The sequence below is a fragment of the Muscardinus avellanarius genome (assembly GCF_963383645.1).
Source record: "Muscardinus avellanarius genome assembly, chromosome: 3".
NCBI classification, from domain to species: domain Eukaryota; kingdom Metazoa; phylum Chordata; class Mammalia; order Rodentia; family Gliridae; genus Muscardinus; species Muscardinus avellanarius.
This window is the reverse complement of record NC_137788.1, coordinates 8,493,898-8,515,684: the sequence shown is the minus strand read 5'-3', so window position 1 is coordinate 8,515,684 and position 21,787 is coordinate 8,493,898. Positions and strand designations below refer to the sequence as shown.

The 21,787-nt window shown below is 46.3% G+C and overlaps 1 protein-coding gene across 5 annotated transcripts; it reads right to left on the bottom strand.

Annotated features, from left to right (window-relative positions):
- Positions 1 to 3,051: 3,051 nt before the first annotated feature.
- TARDBP (TAR DNA binding protein) lies at positions 3,052 to 12,421 on the bottom strand (the record flags this gene model as incomplete). 5 transcript variants are annotated; one of them, XM_080690879.1, is made up of 6 exons in its annotated part: positions 3,052 to 3,116; positions 4,123 to 4,249; positions 4,582 to 4,752; positions 6,476 to 6,616; positions 8,809 to 8,972; positions 12,184 to 12,421. In XM_080690879.1, 6 exons carry the CDS (start codon positions 12,419 to 12,421, stop codon positions 3,052 to 3,054), a joined length of 906 nt encoding a protein of 301 aa, XP_080547005.1. The 5 variants fall into 5 exon arrangements, with proteins under 5 accessions (XP_080547005.1, XP_080547004.1, XP_080547006.1 ...); XM_080690878.1 differs by lacking the exon at positions 3,052 to 3,116 and adding an exon at positions 3,132 to 3,187 and having other exon boundaries at positions 4,105 to 4,249; XM_080690880.1 differs by lacking the exon at positions 3,052 to 3,116 and adding an exon at positions 3,132 to 3,187.
- Positions 12,422 to 21,787: the final 9,366 nt, after the last annotated feature.

Genomic DNA, 21,787 nt, shown 5'->3' with positions numbered 1-21,787 from the left:
TTGTTTACAATTGTTCTTACTGATTTCTAAGATAAGAGTGCTTTATGTATCCTAGCAGTTTTGGATCAGGAGTAACTTTGGGAAATAATTGTTTTCAGGCAGAAACCTGAAAACACTGACACTTTACCCCATGTCGTTAACTAACTCCCGTATTAAACAAATGCCGTAAAATGGCGAGCGCGCTCACTCATCAGACTCAGACAAAAGGAAGACGGATTTCTCACTGGTAGACTGGTGCAAACTGCCTAAGGGGCAACTTGGCAGCACATCTCCAATGTCCTAAAAGTACCCATAATGACTTAGCAAGCTCAGTGCTAGGAATTTAACTTAGCTGTAAGGATGCTCCCAGCAACTGGAAATAATATAGAGCGTCCAGGTTCAGAGGACTGAGTGAATCAAACCTGGCATCCCCACAAGCTGAAACACACTTTTAGAAACAAAGCCCTGACGTTCTACGAGAAATCTGTGTGTCCCGCCGTTTACATGAAGTTCTTGGTCACAGGCAAGCCGACAGACCGCAGATCCTGCACGGCCGAGTAACATCCAGAGAGCCAACATGCACTGCAGAGCTTTCCCCCAGTGCACAACAATAACAACTCTAACTACCATATGCAGTTTTATTACGGAGTAGTTAAGTTCCTATTAAGGATACAATATAGGTGCTGATTTAACCTTAAGTTCCTCATTTAACTGGCTATTCCTCCCACTTAAAAAAGTTCTAATAATAAACATGTAATAAAAATTTTCAGTCAGCTAAATAGCTACCATTACAGGTAAAAATTCACTGTGAGTTTGGGCTTCATTTCTCTTGTGCATATAAAGTGCAACTTCTTGAGACTTACTTTCTAAAGATAACTTTCCAACATCTTTGTCACAAATGAAAAATAGTACTTTTCCAGTAAGACTCCAGACACTAAACTGTGGTGACAACAAAACTTTTTATTCAACTGTGGTTCAAAAAAATTTAGAATTGAAGGCATTTAGATGACTAAATAGACTTAAAAACAAATCTTTGCCAAATAGTTTAATACTTCTAAACTTTAATTTTTTAAAGGGTAGAATAACTACCCGTGGCGATGTAGTATCATAAACACGTTAAACGGCTACTCAACGTTGAAAGCCTTCTATGACCAGTAACTAGCTTTAACAAGTGTAAACAAGGGATTCAAACCATGCCGTCGACAGGTTAACTTACCCCTGGGCTCCTTGAAGGCTTGTCAGTTTAGTCTTTGGAGGTCCCCGAAAACCATTCTAAGTGCTACCATGTTACTGCTGCTGAGTAACAGTGCAAGTGCTAAAATGCAAAATTCAGATGGTACAGGATTTGGAAATCATGCAGACTTAGGTGCAGAAAAAAAATAAGACAACTCAAGATCCTTTTACAAAGGAAACTGAACAACGACGTGGCAATCTCAAGTCTAAAGGATGACTTCACTTATAAAGGTTTAAAGCACACAAACTGCAAAATGACAGCCTATTTATCATAATCTAAGTAGGTAAGGGCTTTAGATAACTATCAACACAAAAAACGTCACATTCTTCCAACTAGAAAACGAGCTCAATTCTCACAGGATTAGTAGTTACATGAAAAGTACAATAGAGAATCAATGTATTATTGCTTTTACATTCTTAACAACGCATCGTGAGAGTCTAGTCTGAGTTCTGTAACGAGTTTATTCAACATTACCACGCTCCCCCTTTGGAGGGCAAAGCCCACCTCGCTTAACACTTCCAGACAGACAACCCACCCCACTAGTTCTTAAAGCTATCAGGCTTCTTAATGGAGTTCAGGCACAAGGTAATTTGTGGTTTCTTCTACTTTATCCCTATTGCAATTAATTCCACTTTTCAAATCCCAAACACAAAGGTGATGATAGTCCCTTCTTTTCAATCGACATGCTTTGCTACAAAGCATTTGAAAATAAACATTCTTTTGCCCACTCTCCCGAGTATTTTTCGAAAGCATTATTTCCTAATGGAGATCTGTACAGGCCGTGTAAATAGAACATCGCCCAGATGCACAGAGGCACTAAGAAAAAGCTGGAGGGTACTGCTTACCATTTTAGGTGCGGGCACCCAGACTTATTAAAAACTAGATTAAAAAAAAAGAAAAAGAAAAACTTTTCACTTTAGACAATGCAAGAACAAATAGCAATTAAGTCTGGGTATCAGGTGTCAATGCATGACAGGTGATGAATCCATTTGACTTGAGACAACTTTTCAAATAAGTTTATTTGAAGCAAAATAAACTACTGCCAAGAAACTTTATGAAAGTTCCATCTCAAAAGGGTCAAAAAAGGGGAATTAACTGCTATGAATTCTTTGCATTCAGGGCTGCAAAACAAAGACACATATTATTTAAATCAGTTTTATTTAAGAATTTCCAACATTGACAACTCTTATAAAAGCATCCAGGCACAGGACACAGAACTGCAGCAAACAGCATTCTTATGAGCTAACAGACATGAGAACTCGCACCTTCTTGGAGACACCTGAGCTCACTGGTGAACTCTGCTTCCAAGTACTCCTGCAAAGCACACCACAAGCTCAGTCCATGTTCGCACCCCACAGCTTCAGTTCACGTTTCCACACTTACATATCGTAACAGAGGAGAACACACACCATACAGCATTCACAGCAGTTGACGAAGGGGCGGGAAGTACAAGATCATTTCACTTAACACATTCAACTAATGTGGGTTATCTAAGAACAAAACTCACTTAAGTCTTCCAACAGAGGTGGGTCCTTTGAATGCAAAAACATTCGTACATTATTTGCTACCATTGCGCTCTGCACACTCTCACCAAAGCCACAGGATTGAGAGACACATCTCGCCAAGTTAAAAGTATCCATTATGCACCACCAAGTCTCTGCACGCGCTCCCTCCTTTTCTCGCTCATACTAGCCTTTCATGCCTCGGCACCACCATCAATCCCACACAAGGTTTCAAAAGTTCAAACAGCCTTCTGGTTCCATATCACAGCCTTGCGTTCATAGCGTTGATAGACTCCATGAAATAAAGAGTAGCGGATAAAAATGGGACACCCACCGTCAAAGACGCAGCCTGTGCGGCGTGATGACGATCTTGGATGAGAAGCATGTAGACAGAAGTATTCCTATGGCAGAATTATTTACAGCACTACTTTCAATGAAGTGCTTCTTCCATAAACGTTTGAAATGAGATGAACTGCAGAGATTAAATGAAGGCTTCATATTGTATTTTCGTATGAGAGGAGACAAGTGTTAAAAACAAAACCAAAAGAACCAAACACTGACACCATACTCTCCCCAAAGAGATTTCCCTAAGGGGGGAAAAATCTATGTGGTGGGATTCAAATTAAAAAAAGAAAAAAGATGTAGTTCTAATCAATGGTTTCCACTTTGAACATGCAAAGAATTCACTGAAGTCCAGGGATAAATATTACAGGAGAAACCTTTGCTATCAATTGTAGTGTGTTGGTTTACCAATCAGGCAAACAGCAGTTCACTTTCAGCCACTCAATTATTCCAACCCTTTATATGTAACAAAACTTATAAAATTCCTTTAGCTCTTCCTCTTTTTCTAAAGAAAAATGTCAAAAATACTGCTGAATATACTCCACACTGAACAAACCAATTTTGAAAATTCTTCGTACATATGTATTTTACAATATACTTACCATGAGTTTAGAAAAATTTGAATTCCCACCATTCTCTACCAACCAACCACACCCCCCACCTACATCCCCCAGCCAGAAGACTTAGAATCCATGCTTGAGCCAAAGCCTCCATTAAAACCACTGCCTGACCCTGCGTTTGAGGCTGACCCCCAACCAATTGCAGCACCAGAGTTAGAACCACTATAGGAGTTATTTCCAGAACCAAAAGCCTGGTTTGGCTCTCTCTGCATGTTGCCCTGGCTTTGGTTATTACCCGAAGGGCCCGACTGGTTCTGCTGACTGGCTAACATGCCCATCATGCCCCAACTGCTCTGCAGTGCTGCCTGGGCCGCTGCCATCATGGCCGGATTAATGCTGAAAGCACCAAAGTTCATCCCGCCACCCATGTTACTACCCTGGTTGTTTCCCAAGCCAGCTCCACCCCCTCTACTGTTACCAAACCCACCCTGATTCCCAAAGCCACCTGGATTACCACCAAATCTTCCACTTCTTTCTAACTGTCTATTGCTATTGTGCTTAGGTTCGGCATTGGATATGTGCACGCTGATTCCTTTAATGATCAGGTCCTCTCCACAGAGAGACTGGGCAACCTGTAAGAAATAAGGGATGGAGACGAGATTAAACCACTGACTCACACTACAAACAGCAAGACATGGCCTTACGCATGATTTATCTAAAATAAGCCTAAGCACTGACTGCTCATTTCACCGAGGCTTCCAAACAGCCTTTCAGCTTTAGCAATGTAACAGTGACATTTGGTTCCCTTCCTAAGATGCACGGCACCCAAAAGGCCACACGCTGAAAATGATCCAAAGGGCATCTCACGCATACCTCCATCCATGGTACCCCAGACCTTCCAAGGTTGGAAAGCTTTAGCCAAGGATGGTCATTAGTTGGGACAAATTATTAAGGAGAAAAATACCTGATCATCTGCAAACGTAACAAAGGCGAAAGCCCTGAACGGCTTGGGAATGAAGACGTCCACCACCTCCCCGTACTGACAGAAGAACTGCCGCAGCACATCGTCAGTCATGTCCTCTGTGCAGCGCCCAACAAACACCTTTCTGCTTCTCAGAGGCTCATCTGGGCTTTGCTGGTCAAATCAAAACAAGAGAAAAATATCAGAAACACTTATCGGAGCCAGCCATGGTGGCGCACACTTCAGCAACGCAGAAACAGAAACAAAAAAACCTTTACCAGCAATGCAGAGCATTATGGCAGAAATACAAAGAAATCTTTCTGCCTTGCATAATAGGTAATGCAAAAAGGTGGACATACCCTTGGCTAGGGACGTAGCTCAGTGGTAAGAACGCTTGGCTAGCATGAAACAGGCCCTGGGTTCAATTTCCCAGTACCATAAACAAAAAACAAAAAGGTGGAAATACTCTTAATTTCTTGCATTAGTACCTATCTTATGATCATTTAAGGAAGAATAAACTTTAAATTACGAACACACCTAACAAAGATGATGTTCCAATAAAACAATTCAGCAGGCGTGGTGGCGCACGCTTGTAATCTCAGCTTTTGGGAGGCTGAGACAGGAGGATCGGGTTCACAGACTGCCTCAGCTACTTAGTGAGGCCCTTTGCAATTCAGTGACACCCTGTTTCAAAATAAAGAATAAAAAATAGCCGGGCGTGGTGGCGCACGCTTGTAATCCCCGCGCTTGGGAGGCGGAGACAGGAGGATGGAGCAAGCTCAAAGCCAGCCGCGCTGGCTTAAGAGACCCTGTTTCCAAAAATAAAAAAATAGGTCTGGGAGTGTAGCCCGGATATAGAAAGGCTTCCAGGAACCCCAGTACCACCAAAAAAAATAAATAAATAAAAAATAGAGCTGGTGTAGCTCAGAGGTAGAATGCCCCTGGGTTCCATCCCCAGTACGGGGGGTGGGGGGTCTTATTTGTTTGCTTGAAACAAGTTAGCCCCCCCCCTTTTTTTTTTGCTAGGGATCAAACCAGGGGCATTCTACCTGTGGGCTACACCACCTCCTTTTTTTTAAATTTTTATTTACAAACAGTGTCTAAATAGGTGAGGCTGTCTTTAAACCTGCAATCTTTCTGCTTTAGCTTCTTAAGTATTGAAATTACAGGCATCACTATGCCCGGCAAAATTCAGCGCGCATGTGTGCGCGCTCGAGCATGCTGGGAACGGATCCCAGAGGCCTTCTACCTCTTAACTATATCCCAAGCCTTATTTTTCAGTTTTTGGACACAGGGTCTTAACGAAGTTGCTGAGGCTGGTTTCGAACCTGCAATTTTCAAGTCTCAGCCTCCCAAGTACCAGGAGCAGGTGTGCGCCACCACATCCAGCTAAGTTAGGCCTTTTAACAAGATTAATGTATTGTGATTGTCTTTAAGTTTCAGCAAACAACTACACAAGAAACTGTGAACTTGACAGATATAAAAATAGGAAAGGAAGAAAAAAAAAATGAACCAGGTGTAGGCTGAGGACATAGCTCGGTGGCTAGTACTTGCTTAGAATGTGCAATACCCTGGGCTCCTTCCCTAGAACCACAAAAAATAAAAACAATCCAAGGTTCTTGTTTGGAAGAGTAATGAGCTAAATATTTCAGCATGCATTAAAGCACTAAGACGTCAATAATACAAAAGATCTCAACACACCTGCCACTTACAACCCCTTCCCCCTTTCTGTGGGGCTAGAGGCCAAACCCAGGGCCCTGCATACTACGCACGCACTCTATCACATTATCAAGCTGTATTCCCTAGTCCACATGTATGTAACAGTTTATTTTAGTGTCTTATAAGGATGTTTGTCAGCAAAATTTTCCCAAAACACAGAAGAAAAAACCCCAAGTACCTTAGAATTAGGAAGTTTGCAGTCACACCACCGCCCGTCTATCATATGTCTCTGTGACATGACTTTCACCTGGGTTTCATATTCCGTAAAGCGAACAAAGCCAAAACCTTTCGAATGACCAGTTTTAATATCTTTCTTGACCTAGAAAAGATGATTAAAATTTATTGTAACACCATACACACACCCCAAAGCGAAGTTCCCTGATATAAAATCTGAACAGCTTCAATTGGATGAAGTGGTTAATTAAAATTTAAATCAAAGCTGAACATGGTGGCATTCGCCTGTAATCCCAGCACATGAGGCAGAGACGAGAGGAACCCGGTTTGAAGCCAGCCTCAGCAACTTAGCAAGGTCTTCAGCAACTTACTGCGATTTTGTTTCAAAATAAAACAAAAAATAGGGCTTACTTCAGAGGCAGAATGCCCCAGGTTCACTCCCCAGTATTACAAAACACAAAAGTGAAAACACAAAAGTGAAAACTCAAATCAAGTCAATCTTGGGTTTTGCAACAAGAGAGAATCCAGATGATGTTAACGGTAATATTCGTGTGTGTGTGTGTGTGTGAGAGGGGGGGGGAGGGGGAGAGAGAGAGAGAGAGAGAGAGAGAGAGAGAGAGAGAGAGAGAGATGTATGGATGGATACTGGGGGTTGAACCTGGGGTGCTCTACCACTGAGCTACATCCCCAGGCCCCTCCTATCGTGGTGGTGGGGATGGAGCTCAGGGACACTGAACTCTTGAGCTGCACTCGCAAACCAATTTTATTCTTTTATTTTGAAAGAGGGTCTCACTAAATTACTGAGGCTGTTCTCAAAACTGTGATCCTTCTGTCTTGGCCTCCCAAGCACTGGGATTAAAAGTGTGTGCCACCATGCCTGGCATTCCCAGCCCTTTAAAAATTTTTATTTTTAAACAAGGCCTCTGTAAATTGCTCAGGTGAGCCTCAAACCTGTGCCTCAGTCTCCCAAAACTTTTATTTTTTTTTTGCAGTACTGGGGATGAAACCCAAGAGCATTCTATCTCCAAGCTACACCCCAGCCTATTTTTTATTCTTTATTTTGAAACAGGGTCTCACTGAGTTGCAAAGGGCCTCACCTTGCTAAGTAGCTGAGGCTGGCCACGAACCCGGATCCTCCCATCTTGGCCTCCCAAATGCTGGGATTACAAGCATGTGCCACCACACCCAGTTTCTCCCAAGAACTTTGATTCAGGCATTCACCACCAGATCTAGCATAAAACTCATTTATTTATTTATTTTTTTTTTTTATGGTGGTGGCACTGGAGATTGAACCCAGGGGCCTTCTACCTTTAAACTACCCCCCAGCCCTTTTTATTTTAATACGGTCTTGCTAGCCAGGTCTGATGGTGCATGCCTGTAATCCAAGTACTTGGGAGGCTAAGACAGGATTGCAGGTTCATGGCTAGGCTCAAAAAATTTAGCGAGACCCTATTTTAAAATAAAAAATAAAATAGGGCTGGGGATGTAGCTCAAAGGTAGAATGCCCCTGGGTTCAATCCTCAGCACCACACACACAAACACAACATCAAGGCCTTCTGAATTGCTGAGGTTGGATCCGAACCTACAATCCGATCTCAGCTTCCCAAATACTGGGATTGCACAAAGGCTTGCAGCACCGCAGCCAGATAAAATCCATTTATACAATTTTTTGGTACTGGGGACCTATCTTATATTTGAAAACAGGGTCTCGCAAGTTCGAAGCCAGCCTCAGCTACTTAGTGAGGCTCTCACCAACATAGTGACACCCTGTTTCCAAATAAAATTTAGAAAACAGGTCTCCCAAGTGTACCCCAAAGGTAGAAGGCCCCTGGGTTCCATCCCCAGTAACTCACACTCACAAGACAGTGCACTGGGCAAGGTGGAGCATACCTGTAGTCCTAGTACTGAAAGGCCGAGACAGGAATAACCTCAGCAACCTAGCAAGACCCTGTTTCAAAACAAAATTTAAAAAGGCCGGGGGTGTAACCTGGAGGTAGAACATGCTTGTGTGGCTCGATCCCCAGTACCTCCCGCCGTCACACACACACACACACCAAAAAAAAAAGTTAAGTACCGCGGTGCATGCCTGTAATCCCAATAATTGGGAGGTCAAGGAGGATTGCAGGTTCAAAGATTAGTGACACTTTCAGCAACAAGACCTTGTTTCCAAATAAGAAATAAAATTGGCTGGGGGTATAGCTTGGAAGCAGAACACCTCTGGGTTCAATCCTCAGTAACCAACACACACCCAGACCACCCACCCAAAACCAAGGACAGTGCCACTCAAGCAACAAGAATGCCAGTGCCACCCACTGGCTAAACGAGATCAAAATTTACCTGCACCATGAGAACCTCTCCGAAGGTGCTAAAGTAGTCCTTTAGATCCTGCTCCGTTGTTTTCCAAGGGAGACCCAGCACTATCAAGTCAGATGTTTTCTGGACGGCTCTTTTCACCTTCACTGCTGATGAAGCATCTGTTTCATCCATTTTCCTTTTGTTATCTAAACAAAATGAGCAGAAATCTTTTAGAAATCCTCACTAGGCACTTATTTTAAAACTTACTAACTCCCACATCTAGAAATGAGAAGCAAAAACACAATTCTAAGAATAGCAAGACACTGAAAACTTGGCAAGGAGTGATGCTAGCGCTCATGAAGAGAATGAAGGCAAGCTCCCTCCTCGAGACGCTTGTGTAACACCAAGCCTAGTCAGCTGTGCTTTCCCTCTCAAAATGTCTATCAAAACAAAAATGACTATTTCATTTGGTCTTATGGCTACTAATAGAATTCCTTAGTTATTGGGATGCCTTATGGCCAAAACCAGAGTAACTTTATTTCCATGCATAAATTTGAGAGCAATTTTAATATTTGTCTTTTCCAAACTTGCAACAATGAATATGCCTTTAATTCTAACAAAAAACCTGAGATTATTTTTTTCTTGTAGTACTGAGGATGGAACCCAGAGGTTCTACCTCTGAGCTACAACCCAACCCTGTTTTTTATTCCGTATTTTTGAAACAAGGTCTCACTAAGCTGCACAGGCCTAAGTACCTGAGGCTGTCCTTGAACAGTGAAGTGACCCTCCTGTCTCAGCCTCCCAAGTACTGGAATTACAAGCGTGCACCACTTCACCTGGCTGAGATTATTATTAAAGCCCCGATTTAACCTTAGTATATTTAGAAGGGAAAGGAAGAGAAACAATTATTTTCTCTCTCTTTTTTTCTGCAGTACCGGGCATTGAACCCAGGGTCTTATGAATGCTAGGTAAGTGCTCCACTACTGAACTATATTCCCATCCTTGCTATACCCCCAGCCCTATTTTTTATTCTTTATATTTGAAAACAGGGTCTGAGTTGCAAAAGGCCTCATTAAGTAGCTGAGGCTGCCTGCGAACCAAAATCCTCGTTATCTCAGCCTCCCAAACGTTGGGATTACAAGTGTGCACCACCACACCCAGCTCACCGTTTGTTTTTGAGACAGGGTCTCACTAAGTTGCCCTCACTGGCCTCAAATTTATTATCCTCCTGAAGGATCACGGTTACCAGACAGCCTCAGCTACTTAGTGAGACCCTGTTTCAAAATAAACAATAAAAAGGACAGGGGTTGTAGCTCAGAGGTCAAACACCCCTGGGTTCCATCCCCAGACCCGAGGGGGGTGGAGCCTACTGCCTCAGCCTTCCAAGTAGCTGAGATTACAGGCATGCAGTACCACACAAAGCTTAACATTCAGACTGGGATAAGCAGATATTTATATATACATATGGAGGGGTAGTAAGGATTGAAGTCAGGGTCATTCTACCTCTGAACTACACCCCCAGCCCTATTTTATTCTTTTTGAAGTAGGGTCTCGCTAAGTTGCAGAGGGACTCACAAGTTGCTGAGGTTGGCCAGGAACCTGCAATCCTCCTGTCTTAGCCTCCCTCCCAAGTACTGTGTATGCACCACACTTGGCTGGGATAAATATTAATCCACAGCAAATGTTTCAATAAATAGCACAAGGAAACAAGGTGTGGTGGGCATGTTTGTATTCCCAGTATTTGAGATAGGAGGATTGTGGTTTGTGGCCAGCCTCAGCTACCTAGTGAGGCCCTTTGCAATTCAGTGACACCCTGTTTCAAAATAATGAATAAAAAACAGGACTGGGAGTGCAGCTCAGAGGTAAAATGCCCCTGGTTCCATCCCCAGTACCGCAAGGAAAAAAAAAAAAAAAAAAAGCACAAGGGAAAAATTTAGGTTTATAATGTTAAATGTTTTCTAGACATAATGTCTTGCACAATAAATTTAGCGCACTAACTTTGTTGTAATAAGTTACAGCAAAATAATAAAAAAGTATAATATGCCAGGCAGGGCGGTGCACAGTTGCAATACCTCTGGGTTCAATTCCCAGTGCTGGGGGGGGGGGCGTGGGGGGGGGCGCATGGCTGTGCATGCTTGTAATCCCAGTACTTGAGGCTGAAACAGAAGGATCACAGGTTCGAAGCCAGCCTCAGAGAAGCTCAGTGAGACTCAGCAACTCAGTGAGACCCTGTTTTCAAATAAAATATAAAATAGGCCTGGAGGGTATAGCTTGGATTTTATCCCCAGTACCACAGGGGGGAAAAAGAAAAAAAAAAAAGTAAAATAAAAGCTAGCAGCTAACGTATTCCCATAGCACTAAATGTAAAGGTGCCTACTTCTTTGGTACACATTCCAATCTTCCTTCCTATCTCCTTTTTTTTTAGATTTAAAATATCAGTGACCAGCCGGGCATGGTGGTGCATGCTTGCCCAGCATTTGGGAGGCTGAGACAGGAGGATCGTGGTCCTTAGACAACCTCAGCCACTTAATGAGGCCCTTTACAACTCAGTGAGATCGTGTTTCAAAATAAAGAATAAAAAAATAGGGCTGAGGGTGCAGCATGGAGGTGGTATGTCCCTGGGCTCCACCCCCAGTGCTGCAAAATATATAAATAAAATGCCAGTGACCAGAGGCAGCAATAAGAAGACCAGAACCTCAAGATGATAATCAGGACTATACTAATTCAAGACCCGGGCTACCGCAATTATGTTCATTTAAGTCAGATTACATTAACGAACCACATAAAACTGGAAAGTCGATGCGCAAACCAAAATACCGGGGCGCTTTAGAAGGACCCACTTGTGAGAGTTCTACTTATGAGCCCAGCATGGTGCCACAGGCTTGTAATTCCAGGGTTTGGGAGGCTGAGACGGGGGATCAGGGTTTGTGGACAGCCTCAGCTACTTAGTGAGGCCCTTGGCAACTCGGTGAGACCCTGTTTCAAAATAAATAATAATAATAATAATAATAATAATAATAATAATAATAATAATAAAGTAGGGCAGGGGGTGTAGCCCGGAGATCAAATGCCCCTGAGTTTCAATCCCAGCCCCAGGAAAAAAAACAGAAAAGTTCTACTTATGAACTACAAAGCATTCTTTGTAATTCTCTACATTTGTCATTAACCTGGCAATGCTTATCCAGGCATTTTTAAGTCCATCCGTTTTCTCTTTAAATAGGTTCTGTAATTCCCAACTTCACCAAGTTACACTTATTTGTGGTCTTCCAAACTCAGCTTACAGTAGTTTGAGGAAATGCACGGATTAAGAGGAAACACTCCGCCAGGGAAAGAGCATACGATCCATGACTCAGGATGAGACACAAACCCAACCAAGGAGACGTCAGCCCAATTACATAAAGCCGAATCGCAACAAACCTTTGGGATAGTTGACCACGTATACGAGGTTTCCCCAGCCGGCATCTGGGGCGTGCAGAATTCCTTCTACCAGCCGGACCCCTCGCATACACTGCGACACCGGATTCCTGTAGCGCAGCCCGCAGGCCCCGGGGAACTGGGCGGTAACCGTGGACAGCAGCACGGTCCCGTCGTCTTCGGACGGGATCTCAATGGGCTCATCATTCTCATCTTCTGTTACCCGAATGTATTCAGACATCTTTTGTTCTCTGAAAGGGAAGAGAGGTGTGAGTGACCACCAGCTGGGGCACAGGAGCCGTCTCAAAGCTCGTTGGCAGCCCTGCCCTCTGCATGGCCGCCCCCGGAAGCCGGGGACGGCAATGTCCCCACGATGCCCGGCGGCCAGCGACGCCGCGAACGGCCCTGCCAGCCGGGGTCGGGAGGCCCGAGCGCGCCGGAGCGAACCTCCCCCCAAAAACAGGGGCGTCCCGCCGCGCCCAAGGCCCGAGCGGCGCAGCAGCGAGCGCGCGGGGGGCGACGGCCAGGGCGTGATGGCGGCCGGGGCCCGCAGGCCCGGCCCGGCCCGGCCCGGCCGACGTCGCTTTGCGCAGGCCGCCGCCAGAGAGGGCCCGGGGCGCCGGCAGCGAGCGCGGCCGCGACTCACCGCTAGGCCGCGGCCGGGGAGCGCGACAGGGACGCCGAAGCAGCGAGGGACCCGAGCGCAGCCCAGCCACCGCGTCGTCCCCACAAAATGGCGCCAGGGCCTCCGCCTCCCCCCGCCGGCCGCGGAGCGCGCCCACCGACTCCCGCGCCACAGGGGGGGCGCCGACCCGGGGCCCCGCGGCCCCCGCCCCAGCCGCCCGGGCGCCGTCCAGGGAGGCTGGGACTGCGGCCGCCACGGCCCCGGTGAAACAAGAGCCGCCCCGGGGCCTGGGAACCCCAAGAACGGGGAAAATGTGGGCGCGCGCACTTGCGGCTCCCCCCACGCATCGTAGCAGATGGTTCCGCCCGACCAACCGCCGGCCGCCGTCCCGGCCGGAGCTCGCGCGCAGTGAAAGCTCGCGAGACTAGGGCGGGGGGGGCGGGCGGGCCCGGAAGGGGCGGGGCCCGTCGGGGGCGGGGCTCCGGGCCGGGTCGTTCTTCTCCTTAAAGCCTGCGTGTCCTGTCCCCGGCTCCCTCTGCTAGCCGGCTTCCCAACCCGGAAACAATAGCTTCGTTCTAAGTAATGGCAACGGCGGTGCTGCTGTGTGCTAGGTACTCGCTAAGTACTCACATACTTCGTTGTCACCGCAGTCTTGTGTGGTGGGCACTACTGATAATATTCTTTTTTTAAAATTTTTATTGGTGCATTATATTATCATATTCATACATCATATCGGGGTAAAAAACTTGTGTGTAGAGACATGCACACATCACTGATTTAACCCCTACCCGATTCCCACCCCATTCATTCCCTCCCCTTCCCTCCTCCCTCGCTTGGCTCAGTGGTTGACTTCCATACGTTTCTTATTCTACAGTGAAGGACCCTGAGGCACAGAGAAGTATCTGGCTTAAGGTTATCCGAGGAATAAATGGTCCTGAGATTTGAATCTGTGTGTGTGTGTGTGACTGGGGATGGAACCCAGGGGCATTCTACCTCCGAGCTACAACCCCAGTACTATTTTATATTTTATTTGGAAATAGGGTCTTCCTAGGTTGCTGAGTCTCTACAGTGATAAGGCTGGCCTTGAACCTGCCTTGAACCTGCAATCCTCCCATCTTAGCCTCCCAAGTACTGGGATTACAGGTGTCCACCACCATGCTGAGCTGGGGTTTGAATTTTTTCCTTTTTTTTTTTTTTTTTTTTTTTGGTACTGGGAAGTTTTACCTCTGAGCTGTACCCTCAGCCCTTTTTCTTATTTATTTATTCATTTATTGTGGTCCTAGGGACTGAACCCAAGGACATTCTATTTTGAGCTATGCCCCCACCCCTATTTATTTGTTTGTTTATTTGTTTATTGTGGTGATGGGGATTGAATGCAGGGGCGTTCTACCTTCGAGCTACTCCCCCAGCCCTATTTTATTTTTATATTATTATTATTATTATTATTATTATTTTGGTGCTACTGGGGTTCCTGGAAGCCCGTCAACCTCCAGGCTACACTCCCACCCAGACCTATTTTTATATTTTATTTGGAAACAGGGTCTCTTAAGCCAGCGCGGCTGGCTTCGAACCTGCGCGATCCTCCTGTCTCCACCTCCCAAGCGCAGGGATTACAAGCATGCGCCACCACGCCCGGCTCTATTCTTTATTTTGAAACTGGGTCTCACTGAGTTGCTTAGGGCCTCACTAAGTAGCTGAGGCTGTCCACGAACTGCCATCCTCCAGTCTCAGCCTCCCGAATGCTGGGATTACAAGCGTGCGCCACCACGCCTGGCTCCCACTTCTTGAGAATGCAAAGGTTTGCATTCTCTCCCAGGACAGGCAAATTCCTCCCTAGAATAAATTAAACTATTTTAGGCTGGTCACAGTGGTGCACGCCTGTAATCCTCATACTTGGGAAGCTGAGACAGGAGAATGGCAGGTTCGAGGCCAGCCTTATCAATTTAGTGAGCCTCTCAGCAACTTAGGGGGCTCCTGTTTCAAAAGAAAAAAATATAAAAGGGCTGGGGGTGTATCTTGAAGGCAGAGGGCCCCTGGGTTTAATCTCCAGTGCTAAATAAATACATAAATTGTTCTAATAGAGGAAGGAAAAATCACTCGTATCCTGTTTCCCAGGCTAAGAAGGGCTCAGGTGCTTTACCTGTTTGGGGTACGTTCACTAATCAGGTAGACCTTGGGCAAGACAGGCAATGGTTTGGTTCAGTCCTTGTCATAAATGTCTTCGTAAACCAGTTGGGGGTGGCGCACACCTGAATCTCAGTACTTGGGAGGCTGAGATAGGAGGATCACAGATTCAAGGCCAGCCTCAGAGACTTAGCAAGACTCACCAACCTAGCAAGATCCTGTTTCAAAAGAAAAAGGAAAACAGGCTGTGGATGTAGCTTGGAGGTAGAATGCCCCTGCGTTCAATCCCCAGTACTCCCCCCATGCACACAAAAAGAATACAGAGCCGGGCGTGGTGACACATGCTCGTCATCCCAGTACTTGAGGGGCTGAGACAGGAGGATCAAAAATTTGAAGGCAGCCTCAGCAATGTAGCATAACACTTTTTCAAAAATAAAAATATAATCTAAGCATGGTGGCACACTCCTGTAATCCCAATGTTTGGGAGGCTGAGACAGGAGGATCACAAGTTCGAGGCCAGCCTCAACAATTTTGCAAGACCCTGTCTCAAAAATAAAAAATAAAAAGGGCTCAGGATGTAGCTTGGAGGTAGAATGGTTTTTTAGTTACTTAGCTTGTTTGTTTGGCAGTCCTGGGGATGGAACCCAGGGGTGTTCTACCTCTGAGTGACACCCCTAGCCCTAAGTTTTTATTCTTTATTTTTATTTATTTATTTATTTATTTATTTATTTATTTTTGGTGGTACTGGGGTTCCTGGAAACCCTTTTACCTCCAGGCTATATATATATATATATATATATATATATATATATATATATATATATACACATATACATATACATATACATATATATATACACACATACATACATACATATACACACACACACACACATACACACACACACACATATAATTTTTGGGGGTGGTGGTGGTACTGGGGTTCTTGGAAAGGCTTTTACCTCTGGGCTACACTCCCAGACACCTATTTTGTATATTTTTATTTGGAAACAGGGTCTCTTAAGCCAGCAAGGCTGTGAAGGGTTTTATATTGTGTGTGCGTGCGTGTGTGTGTGTGTGTGTGTGTGTTTGGATGCATTGTGTGTGTAGGAGGAATGGGGTTTACGTTGTCAAAAGAGGGAAGAAAACCTGCCTTTCAATTCCTGTTTCTGCTTCTCTTTTTAAGGTGTCAGCAGGAGCTCAGGGTGCTCCTGGAGGGAGCTGTGGACGAGGACGGTGTCCTGGGGTGGCGATTGGGTGTGAGGCCGCAGGAGGCCGGCCAGGCTCCTCCCACCGCTCAAGGGAACCTGGGAGGTTTGACCAGCTGTCTTCTGCTCTTGTTAGCTTCTGTGTGCCAAGGGGGCCTGCCATCTGTGAGGACGCAGCCCAGGACAGGTGGCTCGTAATCAATCTAGGACACAGTGGGCTGCTGGGAAAACTTTGAATTAAAAAGAGAAAAATGCACACTTGAAATCTCAGCATTTGGGAGGGTGAGACCAAAGGGTCACAGTTTGCGGACAGCCTCAGCTATTTAGTGAGGCCCTCTGCAACTTAGGGCAGGGGGTGTAGCTCGGAGGTCTAATGTCCCTGGGTTCCATCCCTAGACCCCCCCAAAAAAATAAAAGAAAAGAAAAAGAGAAGCCAGGCGTGGAAGTGCACACTTGTAACCCCAATACTTGGGAGGCTGAAACAGGAGGATCGCAGGTTCGAGGGCAGCCTCAACTATTTATTTATTTATTTATTTGTTTATTTATTTATTTATTTTTGCTGTCCTGGGAATGGAACCCAGGGGCATTCTACCGCCGAACTATACCCCCATCCTATTTTTTATTCTTTCTTTTGAAACAGGGTCCCACTGAGTTGCAAAGGGCCTCACTAAGTAGCTGAGAGTATCCGCAAACTGCGATCTTCCTTCCTGTCTCAGCCTCCCGAATGCTGGGATCACAAGCCTATACCACCACACTCAGCTCAGCCTCAAAAAATTTAGCGAAACCCTGTTTCCAAATAAAAAATAAAATAGGGCTGGGGGTGTAGGTCAGAAGTACAATGTCCCTGGGTTCAATCCCCAGTATCACAGTAAAAAAAAGAAATAGACAAGCAGTGCTCGGTGGGGGTGTAGCTTAGTGGTACAGTGTTATTTGCTCAATTCCAAGTAACAAAGAGAAATTAAAAAATATTAACCTGCTGGGCATGGTGACACACACCTAAAATCCCAGTACTTGGGAGGCTGAGATAGGAAGATCGCAGTTTGAGGTCAGCCTCAGCAACTCAGCAAGATCTTATTTCAAAATAAAAAATAGAGCCAGGTGTGGTGGCGCACACTTGTAATCCCCGCACTTGGAAAGCTGAGACAGGAGGATCACATATGTTCAAAGCCAGCCTCAGCTACGTAGTGAGGCTCTCAGCAACTTAGTGAGACCCTGTTTCCAAATAAAGTATAAAAAATAGGTCTGGGAGTATAGCCCAGAGGTAGAAAAGCCCCTGGGTTCCACCCCACCCCAGTTCTACAAACAAATAAATAAATAAATAAATAAATAAATAAATAAATAAAGGATGGGGATGTAGTTCAGAAGTAGAATGTCCCTGGTTCAATCCCCAGTATCAAAAACCAAATTAAATTAGCATAATTAATTTGATTCTAAGAACAAAGTGGAGAGGCATATCTTTGGCTTTGAAGTTCTGCCACCATCTTGCTTGCTCTGAATGGCTGTTTAGCCTTGAATTATGCCTGCTGCAGTGGCCCACGCCCACAATCCCAGCTAGTCTGTCCTGAGGCTGAGACAGGAGGATCGATGCTGAGATAATAAACTGCACCACCATACCTGGGTTCTAGCCTTATTTTTCTTCCTTCCTTCCTTCCTTCCTTCCTTCCTTCCCTCCCTCCCTCCCTCCCTCCCTCCCTCCTTCTTCTCTCTCTTCTTTCTTTCTTTCTTTCTTTCTCTTTCCTATATTGAACCCAGGGGCATTCGACCTCCAAGCTACACCCCTAGCCCTGTTTTTATTCTTTATTTTGAAACGGGGCCTCACTGAGTTGCAGAGGGCTCACTAAAGTGTGGAGGGCTCACTAAGTAGCTGATCCTCCAGTCTCAGCCTCCCAAACACTGGGGTCACAGGTGTGCACCACCGCAGCCTGCTTGTTTTTTAATTTTGAAACAGGTCTCAGGTTGTTGAGATTGTTCTTGAACCTGCGATCCTCCGTTCTCAACCTTCCAAATGCTGAGATCACAAGCGTGCACCACCACGCCCGGCTTATTCTTTATTTTGAAAAAGGGTCTCACTGCTGGGCGTGGTGGCGCACGCTTGTAATCCCCGCGCTTGGGAGGCTGAGACAGGAGGATCGCGCAGGTTCGAAGCCAGCCGCGCGCGCTGGCTTAGGAGACCCTGTTTCCAAATAAAAATGTAAAAATAGGTCTGGGAGTGTAGCCCAGAAGTAGAAGGGCTTCCAGGAACCCCAGGACCACCAAAAAAAAAAAGAAAGAAAGAAAAAGGGTCTCACTGAGTTGCAGAGGGCCTCACTAAGTAGCTGAGGCTGTCTGCGAACCTGGATCCCCCTGCCTCGGCCTCCCAGGTACTGGGACTACAAGCATGCGCCACCATGCCGGGCTGTGAAATGTCTTCAGAGGCTCTAAGAACCAGATGCAGCCACGCTAGTGCTGGAGGCTTGGCGGGTGAAGCCAGCCTGGAAGGGCACAGGAGGAGAGCCTGGACTCCAGCCAGAGGTAGAAAAGCCCCTGGGTTCTACCCTCAGTCAAAAAAAAAAAAAAAGAAAGAAAGAAAAACTTAAAAAGAAAAAGCCAGATGTGGTGGCGCACGCATATAATCCCAGCATTTGGGAGGCTGAGACAGGAGGATTCTGTTCGTGGTCAGCCTTGGCTACTTAGTGAGGCCCTTTTCAACTCAGTGAGACCCTGTTTCAAAATAAAGAATAAAGCCAGGCGTGGTGGCGCACACTTGTAATCCCCGCGCTTGGGAGGCCGAGACAGGAGGATCGCACGGGTTCGAAGCCAGCCTCAACTACTTAGTGAGGCTCTCAGCAACTTAGTGAGACCCTGTTTCCAAATAAAATATTAAAAAAAAGGTCTAGGAGTATAGCCTGGAGGTAGAAAGCCTCTGGGTTCCACCCCCAGTACCACCAAAAATAAATAAATAAATAAATAAATAAATAAAGAAAGAAAGAAAGAAAGAAAGAAAGAAAGAAAGAAAGAAAGAATAGGGCTGGGGGCATAGCTCAGAGGTAGAATGCCCCTGGGTTCCATCCCCAGTACCACCAAAAAAAAAAATAAATAAATAAAATAAAATAAAAGAAAAGAAAAGAAAGAAAGAAAAGAAAAGAAAGAAAAATAAAAAAGCTGAGCGTGTAGCAGGAAGGTAGAGAGCCACTGGGCTCCATCCGTAGCACCAAAACTTGACTTTCCCCACGTGGCCTTCTCCTGCCGCCAGGGAGGGGCGGCCGGTGGGTGGGACGGTCCAGTGGAACCACTCTGTTCTCACGGAGTTACCCTCCTTATCCTGAGCTCCCAGGGCTTAGGCCATCACCCCTCCCGAGGGGGCGGGAGGGGCAGAGAGGTGCTGGCGTCTGTCTGTGCTTTTTGGCACCCAACTGACCCCCACACGGGGGGGGGGGGGGCTGACCTCTGACCTTTCATTTATAAACTTGCCACAGCTTCTGGGTACATTTCTCCAGGGAAGGAGAGAGCTGCGGAGACAGGATGCGGGTGTCCCTGGCAGTCGTCTGGTAAGTGTCCCTTAACCAGGCCTGCCAAAAGGGTCTTATCTGGAAGTGGTGTAAATTGGGAGAGACCGTCCCATACTCCTAGGAACAGAAATAAAATCTTTTCCATTAGAATCCAGAAGCCTCGGCCGGGCGTGGTGGCGCACGCTTGTCATCCCAGCATTCGGGAGGCTGAGACCAGAGAATCACGGTTCGCAGACAGCCTCAGCTGCTTAGTGAGGCCCTTTGCAACTCAGTGAGACTCAAAATAAAGAATAAAAAATAGGGCAGGGGGTGTAGCTTGGAGGTCGAATGCCCCTGGCTTCCATCCCCACACCCACACACACACAAAAAGCCTTCGTTGAAAGGGAAGACGGCCACACGGGCGCGGGCTGGACAGGTGTAGCTGTGCTAGCAGGGACTGGAGCCCAGGGCGGCTGGCTGGAGCTGCTCTCCTTCACACGCCCCACATCGTACCTTGTCCTGATTTTTATTTTTGTGTTTGTGGTACTGGGTTAGAGGCCTTCTACCCCCAAGCTATACCCCCAGGCCTTTTTATTTTTTCTTTTGAAACAGGGTCTCCCTAAATTTCTGAGGCTGGTCTCGAACCTTCCATTCTCCTATCTTAGCTTCCCAAGTACTAGGATTACAGGTGTGCACTACCACACCCAGCTTTTATTTTGGAATCTATCTTTCTTTCTTTCTTTCTTTCTTTCTTTCTTTCTTTCTTTCTTTCTTTCTTTTGCGGTACTGGGGATGGAACCCAGAGGCATTCTACCTCCAAGCTACATCCCCAGCCCTATTTTTTATTCTTTATTTTGAAACAAGGTCTCACTGAGTTGCAAAGGGCCCACTAAGTAGCTGAGGCTGTGCAGGACCTGCGATCCTCCTGTCTCAGCCTCCCGAATGCTGGGATTATAAGCGTGCACCACCACGCCCGGTTTATTTTAGGATTTGAGTCATTCTTGTAAAGAGGTTCCAGAATGTTAGGAGGAAATGACACACTCCTTAATTGTCCTAGAAGGGCCCTTAAAAGAAATTAGGGTTCAAGCCAGGTACGGTGGTGCACGCCTGTAATCCCAGCAACTCAGGAGGCTGGAGGAGGAGGAGGAGGAGGAGGAGGAGGAGGGAGGAGGAGGAGGAGGGAGGAGGAGGATCACAGATGGAAGCCAGTCAGGGCAACTTAGTGAGGCTGTCTCAGAAAGAGCTTGGGGTCCTAGGGGAGTAGAGCACCCCCAGATTCAACATCTAGTACAGAAAAAAAGGTTCAAATTAACAAAAGTTTCTAATTTAAAGGAGTTTCCAAATGACAGGAGTCCTGGACACCAGCAGACCAGTGGTCGGATGGTAAGGATAAGGCTGCCTCCCCTGCCCAGCTAAGGTGCTCAGGCGTGGTGGCACACACCTGTAATCCCTGTACTTGGGAGGCTCAGAGAGGAGGATCGCAGGTTTAAAGCCTCAGCAACTTAGTGAGACCACCACACCACCGTTTTAAAATAAACAGGGTTGGGGGTGTAGCTTGGAGGTAGAACACACCCCTGGGTTCAATCCCTAGTATCAAAAATAAATGAATAGCCGGGCGTGGTGGCCACGCTTGTAATCCCCGCGCTTGGGAGGCGGAGACAGGAGGATGGTGCAGGTTCGAAGCCAGCCTCGCTGGCTTAAGAGACCCTGTTTCCAAATAAAAATATAAAATAGGTCTGGGAGTGTAACCTGGAGGTAGAAAGGTTTCCAGGAACCCCAGTACCACCAAAAAAAAAAAAAAAAAAAAAAAAAAAAGAATAAATTAAGCTAAGCCTTCCCAAACTCCTGGGAGTGGGAAGGGAGGCCCAAGGCTAGCTTGCAGTTCTTCAGTAGCTGCTCTGGCCCCCCGGGCTGTCCACAACGGGGCTTTTGTTCTATATTTTGTGGTTTTTAAAGTCTGAGGACAATGCAGGCTGTGGAGAAGCTGTGTGGGCTGGGAGGGAGGAGTGCCAGGGACTACCCACTTCTCCTGGATGGCTGGCATGCGCCTGGCTCTGGGGGTGAAGGGTCACGGCTCTGGGGGTAAAGGGTCTGCTGCAGGGCTGGAAAGGACACGCCTGCAGAACCCTGTGTGCAAAGCCCAAGCTCACACCTTGCTCCCAGGTGAAGCTGAGGGAGGCGTG